This window comes from Calliphora vicina, chromosome 3 (genome assembly GCF_958450345.1).
Source record: "Calliphora vicina chromosome 3, idCalVici1.1, whole genome shotgun sequence".
Classification (NCBI taxonomy): domain Eukaryota; kingdom Metazoa; phylum Arthropoda; class Insecta; order Diptera; family Calliphoridae; genus Calliphora; species Calliphora vicina.
Genome location: NC_088782.1, coordinates 32342008 through 32364029, shown reverse-complemented (window position 1 = coordinate 32364029; position 22022 = coordinate 32342008). Strand labels below are relative to the sequence as shown.

The 22022-nt window shown below is 30.1% G+C and overlaps 1 protein-coding gene across 1 annotated transcript; it reads left to right on the top strand.

The window, feature by feature from the left end:
• Window positions 1–1508: 1508 nt before the first annotated feature.
• LOC135955380 (band 7 protein AGAP004871-like) lies at window positions 1509–21249 on the top strand. Its single transcript, XM_065505731.1, has 9 exons — window positions 1509–1665; window positions 1805–1816; window positions 11085–11194; window positions 11328–11400; window positions 19936–20018; window positions 20139–20342; window positions 20703–20758; window positions 20840–21020; window positions 21109–21249. Exons 1-9 carry the CDS (start codon window positions 1509–1511, stop codon window positions 21247–21249), a joined length of 1017 nt encoding a protein of 338 aa, XP_065361803.1.
• Window positions 21250–22022: the final 773 nt, after the last annotated feature.

Below are 22022 nucleotides of genomic sequence, written 5' to 3'. Positions count from 1 at the left end.
AGGGAAAAATTCTCAAATCGCAAACTCCATATCAAAATATAGTAACCTATTTTAGATGGCCCAATAAGTTCTTAATTATTTTGTAAAGGGTTCCGATAACCACGCCCCTGGTATGGATATTATAGCCAAAAAACGAAAAAATCCCATTTTTGGGATTTTTCAAGATTTTTTTGGGAATTGCGGGATACTTGATAACAAATTTCAAAATTTGTTTTCATTTTTCCATTTTGAATAGAAAAATCTACATAACTGTGAAATTTTATTAAAAAATATTCATAAATAAAAATTTTATTTCAATTTGAAAAATTTGTATCTATGCAAAATTCAATAAAAAGCATTTTTGGTCATATTTTTCAAAAAAGTATTCCATGAATTTTTTAATTGTCAAAAGTTATATAAATTTTTGAAAAGTAGACAAAATCCTCTATCCATTGATGTATAACATGTCTACCTTATGTTTTTTACGTGTCAAATAAATTAGGGAAAACTAGACAACTCGCAGAGGAGATTCTATTTGTGTAATTTTTTTTAAATCGTAACACAAACGAAGAAATAGGATCATTTTAAAAATTGAACATACCCGAGGTGTCCTAGTTTGGGAACCACTGGTCCCGCCCCTGGTGGGCTCATGAGGTCCAAATTCAAAACTTAAACTCGACTACACTTCCTCTTTGCGCATGTGAAATTCATTCAAATCGGCGTAAGGGTTTAGAAGTTACAGATTTATTTCCCTCTTTTTTTATTCTCATACCACTGTGCGTCGTTCTCAAATAAATATGACGCCACCAGCCTAAAATCCAAACATTGACTTTTTTGTGATGAATTGGACGCTCTGTGATCTCATGTAAATTCGACAATTTTGTTGACGTACCTTTTCATCCAGAAATGGACCTCATCGCTGAGGATGCTTTTGATTAAAATTAGGGTCAGAGCTGAGCACCCATTTAGATAAAACAATTATATCATTTGCACATGTTGTTGAACGCTATAGTGAATTGGCAAAACAAAATGAATAAATGAAAGCCAATTGAACAGATGTAGCTTCAACAATATGGCTGCTATCAATTGTCAACGTCCCTATTGGAAGATCCTTTAATTTAAATTCCAGATATATTACAAATATTTCTGTTATTTTTATACCATGATCAAAAAAGATTGCGAAATATATAGATTTTGCACTTGAAAATATATGTTCTCAAACAAAACCCTCTACTGTTATTGTAAATTCACGTATTACACTAAATGTTTTATTTATAACTTAAGGATTTTCTGGTATGTTAAATCGATGCATACATTCATACCTAAGTACGTGTCTGTCTGTCTGACTGTGTATCTGTGTGAGTTTTGTTGATGCCACACTAATGTTTGCTGATTTGTTTTTCTTTTGAACTTTGGGTTTATTTGAAAAATACTTAGTTTGTTTTTTTTATTTTCGGAATTTAATATTATGCATTTCTTTTTCTCATTTCGTTATTTGTGCAGCTTTTAGCTAGTAACTGTTCTCTGTAATGGATATGGATACACAGTTGCATCAACATATTACCACCATTTCGAATGGTGGTGGTAGTGGAAGTGGTAGAGGTGGTGGCGGCGGCATCGGAATTGGTGGTAATGGGGTTGTGTCTGTACAACGTGATGATGAGTACCGGGAACGTATGTTAAGAAGTAAGTTAATTGGATGGAAAATTTAATTAAATGTACATATATTTTGCAAATGATTTTATTTTACTTATTTTTTTTATTTTTTCTATTTTTTGTATTTGGTGTTGATACTTTGCCTGTGTTTTTGGATAATTATATGCAGTACGAAGATTAAGTAAGTAAATGATATACCTATACTTATATTTAAGATGTTTTTCTTTTTTTGAATTAAAAGTGAAATCAGTTTTAAAGGGAAAGTTATTTTAAATGAAATTTTATTAGGTTAGTTATGCTTTTAAACATTTAAATTTGTTTGATATCCTGTTCATGCATTAGCCTAGCATAAAACTCCTAAAAGTGTTGGTATCCCGACAAAATTCAACACAAATAAGTTTCATGGCGATCGGTACATAATTGGTCATATCTGACCATTTCTGAAAACCACTCACGAAAATAAATTATTGAAATTTTAAAAGAAAAATGTTCTTGCTCACTACTTATTATTTCTTTTAACATAATTACACACAATTTAAATAACATGTGTTATAATTTTGAAATATTTAAAATGTGTAAATTAAATGTATTATAATACGTTAAAAGTTTTAGTATTGCAAGGCCTTTGGCATTTTTTGAACTGAACACTACTAAATACGTACACATTTACTTGACTAAACTAAAAAATTAAGATAATTCTGTCTTCATATTTTATAAATAATTTTATTATTTTGGATTAACATAATTTTTATTGTTAAGTTTTTTGTTAATTTGTTCTTAAAAATACATATTCAAAAAACCTACCAAAATGCGACAAAAATCGGAACAAACCAACCAAACTACCAAAAGTCAATTTGTTAACTTAAAACTACCAATTTTGGTCCAATTGGATCAAAGCGGCAACGCTGACTGTATCTGAAAGCGGACCAAATTACCTAAAAATGGCCTGTTTTTTTGAACACTAAAAATCAGTTCAACTTTAAAGGGCTATATCTTCTGAACCAAAAATCTGATTGTAATAATAGTAGCATATTTGAATAAATATATCGGGTATTGTCATGGCTTAGTGACCATTTAAAACCAAGAAAAATTAAAACCTCAAAATTTTTTTTTATAGTTAGTTTCTAAGTAAAAGAATTAATACATTTTGCCACCAAATCAATTCCTATATTTACTTTACTTGTAACCTACAATATTCCTTTAGTTCACACAATACTATTAAATATGTTTGTTTTTAAAACAGCTAAAAGTCAATAAAAAATGCTGTCCTCCTTTACAAAAAGTTATTAAAATAATTAAGTTTTATTTTTAAATAAATAATTAAGTGGTTTCCGGTTAATAAGGGAAAAACCAAATGTTGTCATGTGGTAGAAATTCTATTGTCGACCTACATCAAAGTTTAACTATAAAAAAAACAATTTATAACAAGTAAGATTGATTCGGCTGTGCCGAATCTTGTTTACCCACCATCAGTATGTGATAATAAAATATGTTTCTGATATATGGGTTTGTGGGTTATATATATTAATGGGGGGTAGGGTCAATTATTGACCGATCCTCAAAAAAGATAGTAGAAAGAGTTAGGTTCACATAAAACTTGTCCATGCCCAATTTCATCACGATATTAATCATTATACACAGAGAAAACAGATTCGTGATAGCAACCGAATTTGTTGCCAATCGAATGATTCGGTTGCACACATAGAATTTTTCGGTTCTATCAACAGAAAGTCAGTTGATAAAGAAGAATTTCGGTTGAAGCAACCAATCTTTTGTTACCCCTTCTAATATTTTGTAGCCACAACTGTAAGATTCGTTTACTAAAATAGAATCATTCGATTGGCAACAAATTCGGTTGCTATCACGAATCTGTTTTCTCTGTGTAGGAATGTTCAAGTCATTTTCTGAGAAGGACCTTATATGGGGACAAATGTTGCCTGATTTTCGCCATACTTTACAATATACTTTCAGAGTAACTGGAGCTAATTTGTGAAACATTTAAGACTCAAACAGTCTTATCAACATTTTAGGAAAATTTCAGCCAGCTAGCTCCTTTTGTTTGGGCTCTATCCTATTTTCAACAGACAGACGGACGGACAAATGAACATACGGACGGACATAGGTAGATCGTCTTAGAATCTCATGAGGTACCAGGTTATATACAATTTTTCGTTCCACGTCCAATATTTCAATATGTTACAAACGGAATGACAAATTCAATATACCTCCCCATCTGTTTAAATGGTGGGTCTAAAAAATATCCGCCCTATTTGTTTATGAATTTGAATGTTAGCTATTCAAATTCTGTAAGGGAAAAGGGTATAATTCATAGTTTCGAATAGGATATGGATGTTTCCGTTTGTAACACTTCGTAGAGAAAATAATTTGGGTGTTTAGGAAATTCTAGCACGATAAAGATTATTCGCCTTTGAAAGCACGTTAGAGAATACACAAAAGAACTTAGGGGACAAAATTTGTCAGAAATATTTTTAAAAGTTGTATAAAACATACAGTGGTGGCCAGGAATTTAAGACAAAAATTGTTTGCTAAATTCCACGTGATTGTCAATTATTTTTTCAAATATTTCCACAAATATGTATGCATGAGGACTGTTTTAACACACAAGTGTGTTTTATTCAACTGTGTCAATTCATACATATTCACCACGAACACATAAAACTTTTCCACAACTTGACCAAAAAAAATTTTGTTTAAATAAACATATTTTCTCACATATCATTATATTTTTATTATTATAAAATATTCGGACCAAATTACGTATTTTTAGTTCCATTAGTTTCGGTCATATCATGTTATTAACACCGAATATTCGCTGAGGTGGGTCAACGTATTTCCACATATCTTTGTCCATATATATTTTACCGATTTTTCCAAACATTTTTCAGAAACTAGAAATATTAATAATAAATTTCATACCCATAGAGGTCCTTTTATTTTTTAATAAAATTCAAGTATTTGTCTTAAATTGGTGGCCACTGTATGTAGCCAAAAATTAGAAAAATCAGTTGAATGGAATATTTAATTTTGACTATAACATTGCGCAGTCAAACAAACTGTATTTAAACAAGTATGAGAGCTATATTTGGCTGTGCCGAATCTTATATACCATTCAAAAAATTATACTTTAAAATTAAAATTTTAAATATTTTTAGGTAAACAAAATTTTTTTTTCAAAATTTATAAAAAAAATGTTTCGAAATAGTTTTTTAATTATTTTTTTTTAATTTATTAGTGAAAAAAATTTATGAGAAAAACAATTTTATGGGTGAAAAAAATTAGGGTTTAAAAATATTGTTCCCGATTTTGACCTATTGTAGGTCCATTTTACTATAGCTTTATATACATCGTGCAATGTACTTTGAAATATCTATCATTAGATATCCATATTGTCTATATTAATGACTTAGTAATCCAAATATAGATAAAAAATAGGCCAAAAATCGTGGTTGTCCCGTTTTTCTCGATTTTAAATAGCAACCGAATCGGAAGAATTCCCGATATATTGATGTATCAATAATTTTTGTAAGTTATTTGGAAGAACGGAAAGTTGATTTCAACATACAGACGGACAGACGTACATGGCTATATCGACATCGCTATTTATAATAATCCAGAATATATATAATTTATGGGATCGAAATGAAAAATGTAGAAACTACAAACGGAATGACAAAAACTCATAAACAGTTAGCTTTGAATATTCCTCATAATTTATTTAATACGACCAACTATAGTCGCGTAGGGTGAATGACTTAATTAAATATGTTCCATAACAATTACATTAATGCTCTTTTTAGCGTTGTCAAATAAATGACAACACACACGCACAAATCCGCCTTTATTCATTTTAAAAGAAAATCAATTTCATTTGTTCACCATTTCAGAAAAAAGGTAGCATATTCTTTTTTTTCAACATTTTAGAAAAAACACACATGGTAAATTCCGAGAATTTTATAAGTAATTACTTTAAAGTACTTATCAGACTTATCAAATATGTATACTTTGTCATAACTACAACTACTGAAAATACTACAAATACAATAAGCAAAAAAAAAACAGGAAATTATACATAACAACTAAATGTATGAATAGACAAGTACACTAACTATAATTACAATAAATATGTACACATATAAACAAGAACATGCATACGAATACAACATGGTAAATGACATACACTTAGAATAATGTTAACAAAGGATATTCCAGCAAATATTATAGTTTGCTAACGAATTAAGAATGTTTTTTAACAAACACAAACTGCGTTGCTTTTTGCTTTATTTTTGTAGATATACCAAGATTCTCTGTCGGGAATCGAACCCGCAACCCTCATATTTATAGCCCAGCACACTATAGTCTAATTGAGCCCTTTAACTCTTATACAAATTTTAAACCACTGAGAATGATGTGAAATTACTTGCCTACTCAATAAAAAGGAGGATTAATTGTCATTTTCAGCAATACCTTTTACTAAAATTGTTCCCAAGACCTCCAATAAATTCAAAATGTGGAAATCAAATGATATATATAGGCCAACAGTATAAATTTTATTTATTTATATATATGTACAATTTTTATCAAATTGTCAGTATTTTGCTTTTATATGAGGAAGAACAATTCTAAATTTTGGGGTCATCAAAAATCGACAAATACCAAAGTAACGGACACCTTATTTTGGTGCAACAATCAATACCAGTGTTGAAGATAGATTTTGTTAAAAATATCATATTTAGGAATTGTGTAAATTTTTTTTCTACTTAACCAATTTTAATAATATTTAATACGAAACTACCTATGGTAATGATAAATATTCTAAATTAATCTTATTGATTTCTGGTATTGTAAATGATCGTGATTATATTTTACACAGACAGAATTATGAACACAGCTAAATCGACAAAGAATTCATAATGGCTTAAGGGCTAATGAAAAGGACATAAAAAGTATAACCTTTTCCAATATAGCCATAACAATTTGGTATTTAAATCTTCTACACATATCGACCGGAACTTCTCTTGATCAATTTTGTTGCAGTCACTGATCTCAAGTCCATCTAATTCTGATTAAAAATAGTCTTCATCAAGTAAGATTGTTATATTCGGCTGTGCCGGATCTTGTATATCAACCATCAATATGTGACAATAAAATATTTTTCTGATAAGGATTATATCGGGGTAGGGACCAATCTTCACAAAAGTTGGTAGAAAGATTTTCATCACGATATTAATTACACTTTGCTACAAAATAACATTTTTTGTCAGAACTTGAAAAGCCACCTAGTGGAGGTTGTAGGCCTAGGTGAGGACATACTAAAACCGTTTTCAAAGATTTTGAAACACCCTCAAAATTTTGAGTTATTTTGAAAAAACTGTTTTAGGGTAGGTCGTAGTACTTTAGTACTTCTAACTCACACATTTTTAGACCGATTTAAAAATTTTAAACAATTATGGATAGGTAAAGAATTAAGCTTTCATAAAATGTATGCATAAAATCTATATTTCAAGAAACTGTGTAAATTTTTATAAATAATTTCGCTTTCTTTTTTATTTTTGTCGTAATTTTTAAAATTTAACAATAGTTATTTTAATTTTTTTTCTGTGAAACTCTATTCTTTTTTGCACAGTAGTTTAAAGGCAATTTTATGTAGACAAAAACTATATATTAGTTGGTAAAATCGGTTTATACTTGCAAAAGTTATTAAACTTTTTCGTAAAAAGTTCAACAAAATATTCCTTGTAAATTAAAAATTGTACAAATATTTTTTATATATATCTACACAGAGAAAACATATTCGTGATAGCAACAGAATTTGTTCCCAATCGAATGATTCTACCTTAGTGACCGAATTTTACAGTTGTGGCTACAATATTTTGGAAGGGGCAACTAAAGTTTGGTTGCCTCAACTGAAATTCTTCTTTATCAACTGACTCTCTGTTGTTAGAATTGAAAAATTCTATGTGTGCAACCGAATCATTCGATTGGCAACAAATTCGGTTGCTATCACGAATCTGCCTTCTCTGTGTAGTTTTTATTTTTTCATATAGGCTGGGGGAGAAAATACTAAAAAAAGGTGTTAATGAAAAGTTGAATAACTTTTACAATTTTCATCCGATTTGAATAATTAAAAATATGTTTTGTTAAGAACTAAATTTCCTTTATACATTGGTATAATTTTTTATAAGCTTCCATAACAAAATAAACAAGGAAAAGCGACTAAATTCAAAAAAGTTGATAAATTTTGTTTTTTTTTTTAGATATTCTTAACAAAGACAATACTTATGACTTACAAATGTATCAAAAAATGCACGACATTTTAAAGCGTAATCAGTTTTCTTTCTAAGCCCATTAGATATTGCCCATTTCCAACACCAAACAAACCTTATCTACAGAAAGTATGAAAATGGTAGAGGGACAACAAACTATGTTGAGCTTGACTCACATTTTGCTTCATAACTACTTTTCTGCTGAGCCGATTTTGCTAATTTTCAATACCAACCAGCTTAGGGCATTGATAAACGTTCTAGGTGAATATTTTTAATTTCGATTCTGTATCATGGATGTGAATGTGATTTACACATACCACATATCGCCCGGATCAATGTAGCATAGTGATATAGGAAAAAAAGAGGGTAATAAATCTGTAACATCTAAACCCTTGGCCAGATTTGAATGAAATTTGACACGCGTAAAGAAAAAGTGATGTCGAGTTTATGTTTTGAATTTTAATCCACCCCTGGGTCAGCGGTCCCTAAAATAGGACACCCTATTTCTTCGTCTGTTTTGCGATTTCAAAAAAATTACACGTATAAAATCTCCTCGCCGAGCACTTGTCGTAGCCATCTTTTATAACTTAGGAGATATTCGCATTTGAATATTAAATTTTCAAAATTTTTACCCACCCTACTCCAGTTTTTTGATAACTGCGGGTTCAAATATTTCCCAATTTTAGGAAAATAATTATTTAAAAAAAGTTATATGCATTTGAATTTTAAAAATGTAAAAACGGCAATCGGAACACAGACGAAAAAATAGGACCCTTTTAAAAATTGAAAATACCCGAGGTGTCCTACTTTGGGCACCCATGGCAGCACCCTTGGTGGACTCATGCGATCAAAATTCAAAACATAAATTCGACAACACACCTTCTTTGTGCATGTCATATTTTCAAACAAAAAATCATTGATCATGGTGCGGTAATGATATTCATTTAACTTAACGCTTCGTTTTTGAAGTGAATTGGCCTCACACCAGCCAAAAAATGAGACTCATTGCTGAACAGATTTTTGCGATAAAAAAGTCGTCTATAAATTGCGCGTATCGGTGATTGATTTTCAAACTAAATTTGGATAATTTGGTAGCGTTGTTCTGGCGACAGTCTATTCATGATGATTTACCAAAGTATACTGATAATAAATGTCAGAAGTGAGCGCAGTTAGTTTGACAGTTAACAATATCGTTAGTTCCACAGAGCTTTAAAAAATACCGATTAATTGATTAAAGGATTAGCTCCATTATTTTGCGTTTTATATTTAACTAGGAAATAACTAAGTGCAGATTATGATTCCTTTGCAACTATAGAAATCAAATATTCGATAACTAAATAAATTGCAAATCATTTATTCCTCTTGTAAATTTCTCTGCAGATGTGTCATCAACCAACTGAAATTAAATATTATTTTTTTTAAATTCCTCCAAAAATAACCTTCATAATATATATGACAAGTTGTAGCTGGTCTTAAATTATTATACCCTACACCACCATAGTGGGGAGGGTATTATGCGTTTGTGCAGGTGTTTGTAACGCCCAAAAATATTAGTCTAACACCCACCTTAAAGTATACCGATCGACTTAGAATCACTTTGTGAGTCGATTAAGCGATGTCCGTCCGTCTGGTCGGCTGGCTGGCTGTCCATGTAAACCTTGTGCGCAGAGTACAGGTCGCAATTTTGAAGACATTTCGATGAAATTTGATACATATTATTTTTTCGGCTCAAGGACCAAGCCTATTGAAACTGGCTGAAATCGGTCCATTATTTCACCTAGCCCCCATACAAATGTCCTCCCGAAATTGGACTTTATCGGTCATAAATGTTTAATTTATATATGTATCTCCACAAATTCCGCTCCAAATAAGTTTTATATACACAAAATTCATGTCACCAAATTTGGTTACGATCGGTCCATAATTAGTCATAGCTCCCATATAGACCCGCTTCCGAAAATCACTTTAATGTGCATAAATCGCTTAAAAATGTTGGTAAACACACAAAAATCAACATAGTTAACTTTAATATAGACATAAATCACACGACCTAATTTCATGGTGATCGGTCCATAATTGGTCATAAGGCCCACTTCCGAAAATCACTAAAAAATATAAATTAATGAAATTTTAAAAGAAAAATTTGTTTTGCTCTTTTACTTAGTGTAGGGTATTATATGGTCGGGCTTGACCGACCATACTTTCTTACTTGTTTTATACTATTATTTTTTATTTTGATGGTTGACTGAATTGAACTGATAAAAATTTCGTTTACACCTCTTTATCGATTGCTGTGGTACGGGTGGCGACCTAAAATACGCAATTAAAATAAGAAATTAAATATTCAAAAGTCCCAATAAAAAACGAGACAAAACTAAAACAATTTAATTATTGATTAATCAGTGTTTAATAAATAATTTATTAAAATATGTAATTCACACACACACAGGTAATTCGAATGTCCTTATTTCTAACAGTGTATAGATTTACTTTAACTCTATTTATAACAACTTTTTCAAATCCAATGACAGACACACACACACTCATAGATACACACGCATACGAATACAAATACAACCCCAATTTGTTTATTGCTGTTGTCGTTATCCACAAATACACACTAACACTTACAATTATTTTGTTATAATTTATGGATTTTTATGAGTTCTACACATGAAATTGTTTAATACGACTATAATAGACATACAGCTAATGCCAGTTTATATCAATTGGTCAACGTGTTCGAATTCGAGTGGTCGCCAATAAAATGGATTCAACTCGCTGTTCCATTCATTTAAATTCAAAAGAAATAAATAAAGAAAACTAAAATTGTTACTAAAGATTGTTAAATAGTGTGAAATAAATATTGAATCAGATCAAGTCCAATATCAACAGATATTAGAGGTCTAACAGTTCATTTTAACCGCATACATATTTAGGTGTATGTGTGTGTGAGAGTGTGTGTGTAAAAACAGTTTGAATTTGTTTGTAGTTGTAGGATGAGTTGCAGCAGTGCATCAAGTATCAAGGCAATTATTGGTACTAAACCCCTGTTTAAATTCAATTAAATTCCATTATATTGGTTTTTTTGCTAATAAAATTCTAAACATTAATCATTTGCAGTTTATTTAATTGACATTTATTTTCCACATTTTCATGTTTTAGCCGAAGCAGATACTGGCGATAAAGCCTCAACATTTGGCAAAGTATTGCAATATTTGTCAATTTTATTGGTTGTACTTACAGCTCCTTTCAGTTTGTTTGTCTGTTTCAAGGTTAGTTATTGCTGTCGTTGAAATGTATTGTACTTTTTTTTACGAATTTGTTAAATTTAATGGTTAAAATGTGTTGTTTGTTTTTGTGTTTTTATCTTTTGCTGTTGTTTATTTTGTTTTTTTGTAATTATAGGTTGTGCAGGAATATGAACGTGCAGTAATTTTTCGTTTGGGTCGTTTATTACAAGGTGGCGCCAAAGGTCCTGGTAAGTTATAGACCATTAAAATATTCACACACAAAAAAAAACAGTTTATAATAATGTGATATTGCACTTTTATCTAGATAATAGATTAATGAAAAAGATAATGAATTTAAATGAGAAAATTTTCCGTATAAAAAGTATAATTTCGTAAAACAATGTGACTAAAATAATAACATTTTGCATATGAAATTATGATTGTGACGTAAATGGATTTAAAATGGCTAATACATTTAAAAAATTATGGTAATAAGTAGTTTTCACATTATTTGTTTTCTCTAGGGTATAATTGCATTATATATATTACAATATGAACTCAATACTCAAGGCAATATCAGATATTACAATTACAATTTGAAAAAAGACCCTGGAATAACCCTACTATCAACCAACTAGCAAGATGAGACTTAGGCAAGGATTTGCTCCGAATAAAAAGTTGAATAAAATCGAAAGGATTTCGTATTGCGGCTGGGTTTTCTTGTCTCTGTAAATTAAGGCTTTAAATTAAGTCTACAGTAACAATATTGAATATTATTCTGGTTAAAAACATAAACGTCTGTTTAAATTCTCTCACATTTTACTTCATAACTTTTTTTCCACTAAATCGATTTTAATTATTTTCAATACCAAACTGTTAAGGGCATTGATAAGCATTCTAAGTGAATATTTTTATACTCTACACCACCATAGTGGAGGGAGGGGGTATATTGGATTAGTGCTGATGTTTGTAATGTGCAAGAATATTGTCCTAACACCCAATATACTCAGGATCACTTTCTGAGTCGACTTAGCGATGTCCGATCATGTAAACCCTGTAATCAAACAACAGGTCGCAATTTTAAAGATAATTAGACAAAATTTGGCACAAAAAACGGATAGAATCTGTCTATTATTTCTTCTAGCCCCCATACAACTGCCCTAGCTCTCATAAATATCTTAATTATAAACATATTCAAACCAAATTTAACAGAACTCGTACTACCAAATTTAGTACCGATCGGACCACAATTTTCTATATCTCCCATATAAGCACCATTCTCGTAAATTTCATTAATGTGCATAAATCTCTGAAATATGTTAGTATCCAAATATAATTCAACACAAATATGACTCATATATACGTAAATCATCCCACTAAATTTTGGAAAGATCCGGCCATAATTAGTCATAGCTCCCATATAAAGCCTACTTCCGAAAATCGCTTTATAGAGCATAAATATTAGGGTATTCATTCGACTAATGATCGTTCGATTAATCGAATAATTTCTTACGAATAATTATTCGAACAATTTAATAATGACCATTTTCGAATAACGAATAATTTGAAAAATTTTATGTAGAATAATCGAATAAAACGCATAAATGTTCATATATATTTAAATTTATTAAATTGCTTAAAATTTTTCATAATACCAAATTTAAATAAGTAATAATGACTCACAAAAATTTTATTGTTTCTGAAATTCGACAAATAACTAAAGACAAAGGGACTTTCGGTCACTGTAGATGAGTGTTCCGATAGCTCCTTCTATAAATATATATATATTACTGCAAGAAGTTACAATTCTAAAAACAAATCTTTCAAAATTTTTAACTTAGGACTTAAACCAATGAAAATAAAATGTACGGCATAAAATATTTGTTATTTAGCTGGCGAAATATTAGAAGAATCGCAATTAATAATCAAAATATTAACTTGGATTAAAGTGGAGTTGAATGTGATGGAGAATGTGATTTTGAAACGGTCGTCGAAAGTGATATTGAGGATGACATTTATAATGATTACATTGAAATAGATGAAGGCCATGATCTTAAAATATATGTATATAAGTGATGTTATTAACCGCATACGTAAGTGTTGCAAAATATTTAATAAATCGAATGATAAACACAAATATTGCAAACTAACGTTTTGTTGCAAGAAAAGCAAGGAGTTCGTCTTATACATGATGTTAAACATCGTTGGACATCTTTGTCTAACATGGTATTAAACTTTTTGCTTATTTGTAAATGCGTCAATCATGCACTGCCTGACTTAAAATTAGCCACATTCACTGACAATGATATCAAACTTTGGACAGATTCCCTTTATTGTGTAATTCCCCAAGACCACTTTATTAAGCAAAGATTCGGCAACGTTGATAGAGCTTGATGTATAATACAATTTGTTATAAATAATTTAGAAATAGTGAATAATTAATTTACTAAAGAATTAGTTACTCAATTTAAAATCGGAATTAATGAACGACATAATAAAGTTCTTAATACGTTTATATTGTATTTGAATTCAGGATCATGCCAAAACGGAAACTAAAGGGTTTGCTAGTCAGTTGTTTTGTAGATTGTTCGGGAGTTATTCTGATCAGAATATTTCTGTTGAAATTTAATGATTGACTTTCTTTTTGAATGTTTTTTAACATTATCAATACTTGAATTGTTAACTTTAACGTTATTTTTTGTTTTTCTTTAACAATAAAGTATTAAAAAACCGACATCAAAAATTCATTCTTTAATGTTTTAAAAAAAATTAAATTATTCGAACAATTCGACTAATTTTAAACGTGTGATCGAATTATTCGAAATCTGTGATCGAATTATTCGAAATCTCTTATTCGAATTATTCGTTTTTCAAACAAGAGAAAAATCGAATAATTCGAATACCCTAATAAATATCTTAAAAATTTTGGTATTCAAATAAGATTCAATACAAATAAGTTTCATATCAAAAGAAAACTATTTACAATCATATGCTCGGTGTAGGGTATCATATGGTCGGGCTTACTCGAATATACTTTTTACTTATTTATTTTGAATTTGTATTTTTGAAGTGAAAGTGATACTGGCTAATTGGCAAAGCTAAATCGATTTAGAATTTCATAAGAATCAAAAAAATATAGATTTATGAGGAACATATAGGAATACATTTAAGCATTGCACCCATTCATGTGAGAAATATGAACAAAATCATAAAAACCTCAAAAAACTTTCTTTTAATCCATTGATGCAGCCTAATACAGAACCCAGGACAAACATTTTGAGAAACTAGACATTTATTTTAGTTGGGAGCATCAACAACTTAGTTTTCTTAATACAAACTGAGACACACTATTGAACATATGTATTAGGGTGATCATTCGAATACAAATTATTTGAATACTCGATGAAAAATTATATTTTTTATTTGAATGACTGAAATTTTTCAATTTAGAATACAAAATTATTCGTGCTATAAATGTCGATTAATCGAATACCCCAAAAAATTTATTTTTATGACTTAAAAATGCGATATCTTTGGAAGGAGCTTTTTATTTTTAATAACTTATATGTAAATCTTTAGGGACACATCTACCATTTATTCTCACTTAGTTATTGAATATTATAGTGAAAACAACAAGGTTTTTTTTGCTACGAAAATGTCGAATTTAGTACCAACAAAGCGTCATATGCGGGAAGTTTTGCTTTACTTCTTTGAATATTATGAATGTGTTCCATCGGTTAAAACGTGAATGATATGCTTTGTTCTGTTCAGCAGTGGTGATTTTGAAACGTGGTGAACGAAAGGCAAAGATCGCCCAGGCTGGTCAAAATAGTTTGAAAACCAAGAATTGGAGGCATTACTCCATGAAGATTGTTATAAAACTCAAAAAGAGCTTGCAAAATTATTGGGAGCTACTCAGGAAGCAATTTCGCAACGTTTGCGAGAACCGGCATTCATCCAATAGCAGGAAAATTGGTTGTCATCCGAAATGAAGCAGAGAGATCTTGAAAATCGATTTTGCATGTCCGAAATTACACTTGAACGCTATAAAAAAAGAAAATCATTTTGCACCGAATTATTACTTGCGATGAAAAATGGTTCCATTACAATAATCCGAAGTGTAAGAGATAGGAGAAAAAGTGTCGTTTTTGAGCAGCTGAAATCTGATCTGAAGATCACAGGGAACCAGCACCGAACGCAACTGATTCATTTGAAGCGAGCTCCCAGAATATGCGACCAGACATGAGACCGTAATATTCCATCATAACAATGTAATGCCTGTTAAAAAGAATTTATAATTATGTGGTTGGGAAGTTTTTCCTCATCTGCTTTATAGTCCGGACCGTGCACTGTCCGACTACTATTTGTTTCGATCGATTCAGAACGCTCTCTCTTGAATACGCTTGACTTAAGAACAGAGTATATGATATTGGCTTGATTCGTTCTTGGCCTCAAATGATGAGCAGTTCTTTTGGCTCGGAATCCATATGTTGGCAGAAATAAATTTTAATAAATTTATATTGTACAAACGTTTGAAAATAATAGATAAAAATTTGAAAAAAATATCGCATTTTTAAGTCAGAAACCCATTAATTTAACAAAAATAAGGTTTATATATAAATAAATCACACGGCAATTATGGAGCTACCGCCATGAGGTTAGCTCCATAATTGGTCATAGTTCCTATATAGGGCTCATTTCCGAAAATCTCTCACGAAAATAAATTATTGAAATTTTAGAAGAGAAATTTTTATTATTAAAATTTGTCTGGTTTTAAATATATTTGAGGACATTTAAAAAATGTATCGATAAGATTAAAATTAAATAATTTAACGAAATATTATTACCATCTGGAGTATAGAAGGCTGAATATAAAATTAAATAAAGCACCTTATTATACCCTTCACCTTCGTGAGAAGGGTATATATACGTTTGTAATTCCGTTTGTAATTTCTACATTTTTCATTTCCGACCATATAAAGTATATATATTCTGGATCCTTATAGATAGCGGAGTCGATTAAGCCATGTCCGTCTGTCTGTTGAAATCAATTTTCTGAAGACCCCAGATATCTTCGGGATCCAAATCTTCAATAATTCAATAAGTTTCCTATTTAAAATCAGCAAAATCGGTCCATAAATGGCTGAGATATGAGGAAAAAACCAGGACAAACTCCATTTTGAACCTATTTTTGACCTATATCTGGATTAGTAAGACATTTATATAGACAATATGGATATCTAATGATAGATATTTCAAAGAAATTTGCAACGACGTATATATGACCATAGTAAGTTGGACCTACAATGGGTCAAAATCGGAAAAACTATTTGTTAACCCGAATTTTTTTTCACAAAAAAAAAAAAAAATTTTAAATTTTAAAAACAAAAATTTTAAACTTTTTTTTTTCCAAAAAATGAAAAAAACAACTGGAAAAAAAATAAATTTTGTTTACCTAAAAATATTTAAAATTTTGAAGTATAATTTGGTGAAGGGTATATACGATTTGGCACAGCCGAATACAGCACTCTTACTTGTTTTTTAATTCCCATACTAAAAATTAATTTTTAATTTATTAAGGATTTTTATACATTAGAGCAACTCAATTGGTATGGAGAGGAAACAAATTATTTTCTTACACATTAAAAATAAACCTTTATTTGTTTTAGGATGTCTGCCAAGGTATTTTGGGTCAACACCATTTCCAACTGTATATCAGAAGTTTCCAATTGAATTTCAGAAATTTCTAATTATATTTCAGAAAATTTCAATTAATTTTAAAAAATTTCCAATTGTATTTCAAAACTTTCCAATTGCATTTGCATTTTTTTTAGTTTTTTGAAAATATTTGTATTTTCTTTCGAAACAACACACACAATATCGGGTATCATTCTTTCAGCAGCATATAACTATATATTTATCTTGTCCAAGTTTAACCTTAATATTGTGATATTCAATTGCTGAATTCACAAAACCCCTTGTATCATTGTATCGAGTGTATTATTGAATTCAAATACAATAGTGGAAGCTTGTTGTTGGAAATTTTTATACAAAAATTAAATACACTTATACACTTTTATTTTGTATGTTTTTAAAAAGTTGGATTGGTTTACAGCTATCAATTTCTCTGAGCACACATATACGGGTATATGTGAGAGAGTAATTTGAAAAAAATGAGAGTCGGTCTACTTGTTATACATACTATGCTTTCAAAAACATTCATACAATATACAATGGGTGTTCACAAACTAATAAACAAAAATTGTATTTAATACAAGATACACGATACAAATTGTTGTGAATTCAGCAAATATTTTATACAATTTTCCAAGGATTTTTTATGAAAATTTTTTTAAAGTAAATTCAAATATTTATTTAATATAATTTAATTTTCAATATTCGAACTAGTTGGCATGTTATCGAACTGTCAATCTGATAAATATCATGTTTTAAACATTGTCAATATCAAAATAATCGTTTTGTAAAGTTTATACTCGTAGTGTGGAAAAAAATTGGAATTTTTACATTTTATTCGATGGTATATGAGGAGCCGCAGAACAAAAGGTACTTTTTCGCATCTTATCAAAAATTGGTTTTTTGGTAATTTTATTATATTTGGGTTGAAATCTTCTAGAAACAATCAAGTCGGCAAAATTTGTTTAATTTTTTTACTGAGTAAATGGGTTGTAAAAAAATTTGTACTTAATAAAACGTACAACACTAGTATAAAACGAAAAAAAAAATATTTAATTTCAATGTGTAATTTGTTTATATATTAGATCAGGATTAAAAAGATTCATTTAAAATATTATCGTTAAAAAAACTCATAAAAAACATACTTTTCAATTTTGTTTTTAACAAAGAGTACTTTTTTTTCTTTTTTTTAGATGTATCTATTGATAAGTTGAGGCCCTATGTTCCTTATAGGAACTAAAGGAATTAATAATAAATTGATAACTAAGAAAATTGTTACCATTTAAATAAAACTCGTTTTCCTAAAAATTTTAAATGTGCGATAAAGTACCATTTGTTCTGCGGCTCCTCATATAGTAAATTAAAGTAAAAATTTAGATTGAGCAATTTTGTAACGCGGTACAATAAACAAGTAAGAGTGCTATATTCGGCTATGCCGAATCTTATATACCCTCCACCTTTGTTGTGGATGCATTATTATTTTTTATAATTAGTATATATGTATGTACATTGCCCACTTTCAGCGTACAGCATCCTAAATTTATCAAGAACACAAAAAACAACAACAACGCCAAACGAAACAAAACACCAAAAGAAAAAACAAAAACAAAATACGCAAGGCAATGAAACCAACACACATCCAAACATAAGTTTAATTGTATAAAAAACAACAACAACGCCAAAAGAAACAAAACACAAACAAAAAACAAAATACGCAAAGCATGCACATCCAAACATACGATTTGTTGCTTTTTTGTCAAAACAAAACCACATACGCAAAGCAAAAAAACCAACACACAACCGAACATACGTTTAGTTGTATAAAAAACAACAACAACGCCAAAAGAAACAAAACACAAACAAAAAAAAAATACGCAAAGCATGAACATCCAAACATATGTTTTGTTGCTTTTTTGTCAAAGCATGCAATACATTGTGTTTTTTGATGAAATTTTCAGAGGTTGTCTCGGATTTTTGCTCATATCTCCGTTATTTATGGACGGATTTTGCTGATTTTAAATAGCAAAAATTCTCGAAAGTATGTCTGACAGAATTGTTGAAGATTTGGATCCCGGAGATATCTGGGGCCTTCAGAAAATTGATTTCAACAGACAGACGGACAGACAGACAGACGGACAGACAGACAGACAGACGGACATGGCTTAATCGACTCCGCTATCTATAAGGATCCAGAATATATATACTTTATAGGGTCGGAAAATTATATTGTGGAAATTACAAACGGAATGACAAACTTATATATACCCTTCTCACGAAGGTTAAGGGTATAAAAATATCATTTAATTTCACGAAAAAATTGTATCATCTTGGAAATAAATACCCCTTTGCACTGGATTATCTCCGAATTATAATAAATTTTAATCTACGGTTCCACCAAAAATACGAGTTTATCATATCGAATGTCTGATTACATTAGAACTAGTACGGATATTGAAATTAGCAAACTATTTCTTAGCTCAAGTAAATTTTTAAATATTTCAATTTACTTTCGAAATAATAAACATTTTCGTAAATAATCCTTGAAAAATATTATAGTTTTTGGAATATCGATATATTAAGGGTAATTATAGCTTTGTGTGCGGCGCGAGGAGGGGATAAGAAAATAACTTTTTTACTCTCCATTCGAAATGAGTCGTTCTAATATATATATCTAGTAATTATGAATTTCTCATTTTCTTTTAATATTCATACCTATGTATAATATATTATATATATTTTAAACCTTCTAAATACCTTTAAATTTCAAAGAAAAACAAGTAATCTTATTTAGTCTTAAAATCATAATTAAATCACACCGTACTCCAAAATAACTACGACAAAATCCTTAAATCCTTAGACTATCAATTTGCTTACAATACCCCATTACTTAAACTGTATCTTTTAAACATCAACGTAATAAATTTACATAATTTTACCCTGCTCGTGCATGAACAACTAACATTTAAGTATTATGGAAATTCACTTTATTCCAGCAGCAACAAAAAAGTAACATTAAAAAGAAAAAGCGTAAAATATTCAAAGTTACTTACATTTTAATTTCTAATTTTTTTTTATCTGTTTATTTTCAGGAATTTTCTTCATTTTACCCTGTATTGATGCCTATGCCAGAGTAGATTTACGTACACGTACCTACGATGTGCCACCACAAGAGGTAAACCACAGGAAATAACAATGTTGAAATTTAAACAATAAAATTTGCACATAAACTAAGAGATAGATAGTAGACAAAAAAATGTATTTAAGCAACCATTTTGTTTGGTTTATTTTTTAGGTTTTAACCAAGGACAGTGTTACGGTATCTGTCGATGCTGTTGTCTATTATCGTGTATCGAATGCCACTGTATCCGTAGCCAACGTGGAAAATGCTCATCATTCGACAAGACTATTGGCACAGACCACTCTACGCAATACAATGGGCACACGTCATTTGCATGAGATTTTAAGTGAACGTATGACAATATCTGGAACTATGCAGGTACGTACTTGTTTGTATGGCTGAGAGTATATTCTCATACTATACTCGTAGATTTAATACAATTTCAAATAATAGAAATGGACACAACAAAAAACTGAAAGTGGACAAAAAAAAAAAAAAGAAAAGAATAATCAAATTGTATGGATGTTAGGGTGGTAGTTTGAAATCTGTAAAAAATAAATATCAAAATATTTACTTTTACTTATCACAATCTAATGCAGTTCAGAATTGTACTATTTTGATTCTGATATTGTATTTTAAAACAAAGTATAAGTGCCGAAGAATAGACGCCACCCTAATAACAAATTTCTTTAAACTTTATTTAATTTGCAAACATATTTTTTTGTCTATAAATTTCAGGTACAATTGGATGAAGCTACCGATGCTTGGGGTATTAAAGTCGAACGTGTTGAAATGTTAGTGATTATTTTCTATATATTTTGTTGCACCTCACAACTTTAGCAAATAAATTAAATCTTCTGAATCTTTTTTTTTAGCAAAGACGTACGCCTACCCGTACAACTGCAAAGAGCCATGGCCGCTGAGGCAGAGGCAGCCAGAGAGGCTCGTGCTAAAGTCATAGCGGCTGAGGGTGAACACAAGGCATCACGTGCTCTGCGCGATGCATCAGAGGTAATTGGCAATTCACCGGCTGCTTTACAATTACGTTATCTACAGGTAAATATACATTCATACATAATTTAATGTAAAACTAAAAATGAATTATTTATGCCATTGTTGTGTTTTGTTTTATTCTCACCCACAGACTCTCAGTACAATTTCGGCTGAAAAGAATTCAACCATTGTATTCCCACTACCCATTGATTTATTAACATATTTCATGCGCGGCAAGGACGCAATGGATCCACAATCTAAAAAGAATTTTGAAAATGTTCAGGCAGAATGAAAAAATGGAACTTCTGAATCAGCAGTTATACATTATTAATATTGTGTAGTATTTTCTATGGAGCAATTTTTGTTTTTGTAATAATGACATGTAATTTAATATTTGTACACATTTAGTAAAACATTGGTAAACTGGGATTAAGAATTTGTTTTTATTATACCCTACACTACCATAGTGGGGAGGGTATTAGGAGGGTTAGTGCTGATGTTTGTAACGTTCAAAAATATTGCCCACCTTAAAGTATACCGATCGACTCAGAAAGCTATTAAACGATGTCCGTCCGTTCGTCCGTCTGGCTGTCCATATAAACCTAGTGCGCAAAGTACAGCTCGCAATTTCGAAAAAAAATTTGGTACATAGAATTTTTTCGGTCCAAGGAAGAAGCCTATTGAAACTGGATGAAATCGGTTCATTATTTCACCTAGCCCCCATTCGAATGCTCTCCCGAAATTGCACTTTATCGGTCAAAAATACTTAATTTATATATGTATCTACACAAATTTCTCTCCAAATAAGTTTATATATACCGAATTCATGTCAACTAATTATACAAGGTGGCGCAAAACTAATCCTCCTATCAGAAAATGCTATAAATTTTGCGATTGGCCGCTAATGTCAGTTCTGTTTTGACATTTGTGTTGTAAACACATGCGAAATACACTTTAATAAACAGTGTTACGCTACACTGCTCCAGAACGCGGAATATTGCTGACTATTTATTTGACCTTAATCACCACCAATAGGAAGATGACGTAAATAAGCAAAATTTACGC